Genomic DNA, 6136 nt, shown 5'->3' on the forward strand with positions numbered 1-6136 from the left:
TACAGTGAACAGTGATTGTGTTATTCTGGTGTCAGTACGTTTTATGTTAAGTGAACAGTGATTGTGTTATTACTGGTGTCAGTACGTTTTATGTTACAGTGAACAGTGAATGTGTTATTACTGGTGTCAGTACGTTTTATGTTAAGTGAACAGTGATTGTGTTATTACTGGTGTCAGTACGTTTTATGTTAAGTGAACAGTGAATGTGTTATTACTGGTGTCAGTACGTTTTATGTTACAATGAACAGTGATTGTGTTATTCTGGTGTCAGTACGTTTTATGTTACAATGAACAGTGATTGTGTTATTACTGGTGTCAGTACGTTTTATGTTAAGTGAACAGTGATTGTGTTATTACTGGTGTCAGTACGTTTTATGTTACAGTGAACAGTGATTGTGTTATTACTGGTGTCAGTACGTTTTATGTTACAGTGAACAGTGAATGTGTTATTACTGGTGTTAGTACGTTTTATGTTAAGTGAACAGTGAACGGTAAATGTGTTATTACTGGTGTCAGTACGTTTTATGTTAAGTGAACAGTGAATGTGTTATTACTGGTGTTAGTACGTTTTATGTTAAGTGAACAGTGAATGTGTTATTACTGGTGTTAGTACGTTTTATGTTAAGTGAACAGTGAATGTGTTATTACTGGTGTCAGTACGTTTTATGTTAAGTGAACAGTGATTGTGTTATTACTGGTGTTAGTACGTTTTATGTTAAGTGAACAGTGAATGTGTTATTACTGGTGTTAGTACGTTTTATGTTAAGTGAACAGTGAATGTGTTATTACTGGTGTCAGTACGTTTTATGTTAAGTGAACAGTGAATGTGTGTTACTGGTGTTAGTACGTTTTATGTTAAGTGAACAGTGAATGTGTTATTACTGGTGTCAGTACGTTTTATGTTAAGTGAACAGTGAATGTGTTATTACTGGTGTCAGTACGTTTTATGTTACAGTGAACAGTGATTGTGTTATTACTGGTGTCAGTACGTGTTATGTTACAGTGAACAGTGAATGTGTTATTACTGGTGTCAGTACGTTTTATGTTACAGTGAACAATAATTGTGTTATTACTGGTGTCAGTACGTTTTATGTTACAGTGAACAGTGATTGTGTTCGCTATAGATTTGAAGTCAGCAGACTCAACAGTAACGTGACACACAGATGCAATACTGTATGTGTACTTGAATGCCAGGTGGAGCATTAGATATCAAAGTATACCACCCCATGCATATTCATGAAGCAAGCATAATTATTATTAGTAGCGGCATGTGAACACGTCCTGCTGACGAGTGCTCTACACCGTTACATAACTCCACTACAAAGTTTGGATCTACAAGTTCATTTATGGAAGACCGCTTATCAGATGAAAGGTGCCAATTCGAGTCATTCTGCACTCTCTCTATGATAGAATAAAGAAAAATGCTGCCTGACCTCTGCAGCCCCCATAGACACTCTGCTCCCCTTCCCCGTGAGACTCTGTCAGCAGTTTACAGAGTATACATTCTTATCCCGTACCTACCTCATGTGACCTAATGGATCTGTTTTCGACATACTTTATTCAACTTATACTTATTTCAATACTACTCTTTTAAGAATTTAAGCTACAAAATATTTCATATTACACTGGCACCCCTTCCCCTCTTTGACCCACACATTTTTAGTGAGCCCACAAAATATCTGATGTTTTGAATGCCATACTATACACACCTGACCTAAATAGTCTCCTGCAAAGAAGTAAACATATCACTGAGAGTCCAGACATCGACCAAAATTGACATCCCTCTTTTGCTGGTACAACATGTCTGATGTATCGGAATAATTTTTGTCATGTCGCCCTTCTTCATTCAGAACATCTTCACAAACACAATCATTTACTTCAGTGAAAAAGAAAACCGGATGATGACCAAATGGCATCTAAATAGCTGTTGATGCGCTTCCAGTATCGAGAATCACTTCCGGATCTTTCATCAACATGTCATAATAGTTATTCTTATGAGCGACACATTGCTTTTCCTCTTCAGGTCCGTACCGAATGACCCGGACTCCGTCTTTCGGTTTACTTCTGTCCTTGAGTTCTATTCGGACAGAACTCTTTGATGCCATGGCTGGATCCTCTGTAAAGTAGTTGTAAGGTAGGAGGTAGAAACTAAGGTCCATTCCTGGCGACGGGGTGACAGGAAGATCTTCTGTGTGTGGGATATGGTGTAAGCCCATCGTCACCCAAGCCACCAAATCCTGTAAATATAGTAACCATGGTTACACAAGATTGTCTTTTTCCAATAAATATTACATGTATTTCAATCGGAATATGGTTTTTCATGTCAGATAAAATTGTTGTATAAAAGATATCAAGCATAATCTGATTTGGCAGTTTTTCTTGTTTTTTTTTTCCAAAATGAAAAAAGGAAATCATTACTCATTGAACAAAATTTCGATTAAATTAATGTGATAACTCACCTCGTCTTTGATGGGTTCGTCGTCGTCAATAAAATGTTGGAACTGAACCACGGGATCTGATGAGTCCATGTAAGAATACGCAGAGCTACTCCTCCGCTCTGACTCCTTGTACTGTGTCACAGCCAACTGGTACCTCGCCCAGCTGGCCGCCGGCTCATTTCCTTCACCCTCAGCGAAAAGCTGCTTCACCATTCCTTTGTTTAAAATACGGTATGCCTTTGGATTTCCATAAGCATTCTTTTCCTGTTCGTTGTAAAACAGGAGATACTTTGGAGTTTCGAAGTCAAATTTATACGCACCCGTCTGTTCCGTCTCTTTAACTTCACGTGTGTAATTTATCATGTGATAGTGGGCGTTTGGTATCGCGGAGTAATCGTTGGGTCGTGATGTAGGAGTAATGTCCCATGTTGCGAATCGGTTTGTTTTCCCTTTAATGTCGATGTCTACCTTGAAATTGAAAAGATGAGTATGCAGATTTCCATTAATGTTATCATGAACCTGAGCTCCAAAGGGCGCCTCTTGATTTGTATGGAAAGTAGCCAATATATACCCTGTTGACATGGCTCGCACTTGGACAACACCATTCTGGAAGAAGATGAAATCAAATATATAGTCATAGTTCACCACAGTAAACACCGACCTCAGTGTAAGCACAACATTTGGCATTCCTTCGTAAAAGCTACCATATCCCATGGAATGAGAATGGTGTCGTCTCAATGGGTATCCACTATTTTGCTCAAACAAACAGAAAGCGTTTTTAAATGTTATCGGTTCTTTCGAGGATTCCAAGACATACGATGTATCCATAAATGTGGCGTGAGCTGGACAGTCAATTCCCGGTACCAGTCCTTTATCTTGGGGCCCTATCAGAGTGCAACTGTCAAAATAATCCGGAAACATCTGTCCTGGTTTAAACCCGGCATAAAGTACTACAATTTCCTGTAGACTGATTTCGTAGGCAATCCTTTCGTTCCTGAATCGGATATCGTATACCTGTGGACCTGATACAGATGACATTCTGTAGTAGAACTTCCAGCCCATATACTCCACATGGTTGTGATGTATGGCGTATCTCTTACCATCAGGTTCAAACTGTAGCGGGTCTCTTTTGAATTCGTTTTGAAAGGCCGGGCCACGTCTTGTCATTTTGGAAAATGTGTTGTCATTCTGTGGTGGAAAAGGAACCTTTGTCTTCGTTACGGATCCGTCCGAATAACCAGTTGCCAATTCCTCTAAACTGCTAAATGATTGTCCATTGTACCAAACTGCTTCGACCTCAATGTTTTGAATGTCGTGATTAAAATTAATAAGAACAGCAAAATCAAGCGGATGTAGAATAAAGAAATCAACCAAACGTAACATAGTGAACCAGATCTTCCGCCCGTGAGGTACACCGGATACAGCAGGAGAATACGGGGCAGGGGCCTGCATTGTCAAACATTTATCGCCACAATCTTTAAATTTGCCATCAAAACTTTCCAAAACAAGATCATATAAAGTGTTGTGAATGGCATTCTCAAGTAAAACTATCTCAAGTCCGAGTTCTGGTCCAGTTAATGGTCTAAGATTGAACGGGATTTTCTGTCGATGATTAGGATTTTCCTTCAAATTACTCGGATTGGGAAGGGGACCAACTATATACTCTTCTACTATCGGAGGTCGCTTATCTCCCCTGAATATTGTGACAATTGCTTCCCTATCAGGTTTTACACCATTGTTATCCAGATAGTCCAATACTTTGATCTTTGGCGGCACGTAAACCTCTGCAAGGTAGACATAGCTGTTGTTTACTCTAGCATCTGCAGGTTTCACTAAATTCAGACTTCTCTGCGAATGCAAGTATTTCATGAGTCCATCGACCTCAACTGCAGTAAGGTCGTGAAATACCGATGGAACAGTCGGCTCCGCCAGATTGATGTCCTCCTTCCCAGAACAGTATGGCATCTTTTGATCTTCTAGTTGTCTGTTCTTAACGAAGGATATGATGATAATTCCTACCAAGAGGGCAATAACACACAACAGGAGAACGAATGATAACAACCTCCATCGTCCAATCGACCGTCGATACTTTTCCATCTCAACTTTTGCTGCAAAGAAAAGAAAATTGCTCTACAATATCAGCGTACGATGTCCGAGAAAGTCGAAGGAGGAACATACAAACCAACTTCTTATGTATAATGTTCTATTAGTCACAAAAAGGTCACATCTGTAAATTCTTCGAATATATCATACACAAATAATTAATATTTCTAGAGAAAATAATAAAGATATGAAATTGGCTAAAGCATGCCATTCTTACTAAATTTGATGACGAATGGGAAACTAATTAAAATGACAATAAGGAGCCATACGCTTACATTACTTTAAGTATATGTTATTTTTCACTTATCTTTGGCGTTCATGTCATATGTGTTTATTACATTTTCAGTTTTTTATTGGATGCCGATTGGTTTACATCCGATCACGTGTTATCATATGTAACATTGAATTGCACCCTTCACCAGTGATAAAACGTCATATGTCACGCTCATGCGAGTGTCCAATGACGTTACGAGATAGCAATTCCATGTCTTATAAAATATACGGTATTTATGACGCTGTGGTGAATGTACGGCACTAAGATGAAATTGAAATAGAATAGAGTCATACCTTGATCATTCTGTGTTCTGGTTTTGATAGCGAAATATCATAGCCCTTTGTTTTTATCGATAAGATGATTTATGGAGTGAAGATAATCAATGTTGCCATAATTGTTTAATATAACAAATTCTAATCGTATTATTAAAAACAATTTGGCGCAAATCCTATTCAGCAGTGCCAACTATATATAACCTAACCTCTTTCACAGGAGCATACAGGATGTCTGCGTGAGCTCCAGCCGAAAATGACACTTACTGACTATAAATTAGCCCAATTTATCGTGGCTCCATCACTATGTAAAATGAAATATTTTTTGACAAATACGTTAAATTGAATAGTCGTTTATGTTGATAGATGATATGAAATTATGTGAACTCAACAGAAATAGTTTCGAATGAGCTTTACTGATAGACACTATAGGAGCCGCGGACTCTGTATAGTTAACACGTCCATGATAGGTCATAGAGATGATATTACAGAAAGTAGACTAGGTTCACATATGCCCCGTCAACACTTGGCCTCTGAGGGATCAAATCCATTATCTTGCTCGTGTCAAAATCCATGCAATATTTCGCTAAAATAACGATTGTTGCAATGACATATTTAATGCCAATGTTCACACTTTTAGAAATTAAAGACACTTAGCAAAAATCAATCGCATCGTAAAACCATTGATCCGTCATCAAATTAGCTCCATTCAAATACCAATGGAATACCGTTATTCAGCTTATTTGCATAATTGCAATTTTTCTATCATTTTACTATAAAACATTAGCATTGATAAACCATTAGTATTTAAATTTCAATGGTTTTCGATGGTCAACCAAAAAGGAACATTACACGTGTATGAGATAAGACAATAGCGTAAAGACGGTATATCATGTTGGATTTGTGTTACCTAAAATGCTTGCTTGATAATCAAGTAAGCAGTCATACCATCCATAAGAAGCTGGAACGTCATCGAACGTGTGCGCGGAGGCCTCACACAGGCCCCATCGCCATGATTGGGCACGGTCATATGTCTATTACATCACACA

The 6136-nt window shown here is 38.3% G+C and overlaps 1 protein-coding gene across 1 annotated transcript; it reads right to left on the reverse strand.

Annotated features, from left to right (window-relative positions):
• Window positions 1-1916: 1916 nt before the first annotated feature.
• On the reverse strand, window positions 1917-4535 carry LOC132544531 (putative amine oxidase [copper-containing]). Its single transcript, XM_060208140.1, has 2 exons — window positions 2460-4535; window positions 1917-2237 (listed from the first exon to the last, which is right to left on the reverse strand). The coding sequence occupies exons 1-2, from the start codon at window positions 4533-4535 to the stop codon at window positions 1917-1919; spliced, it is 2397 nt and encodes a 798-aa protein (XP_060064123.1).
• Between the last annotated feature and the right edge of the window lie 1601 nt (window positions 4536-6136).

Source organism: Ylistrum balloti, unplaced genomic scaffold (genome assembly GCF_031769215.1).
Source record: "Ylistrum balloti isolate Yb309-2 unplaced genomic scaffold, AGI_CSIRO_Ybal_v1 Utg369800, whole genome shotgun sequence".
NCBI classification, from domain to species: Eukaryota; Metazoa; Mollusca; class Bivalvia; order Pectinida; family Pectinidae; genus Ylistrum; species Ylistrum balloti.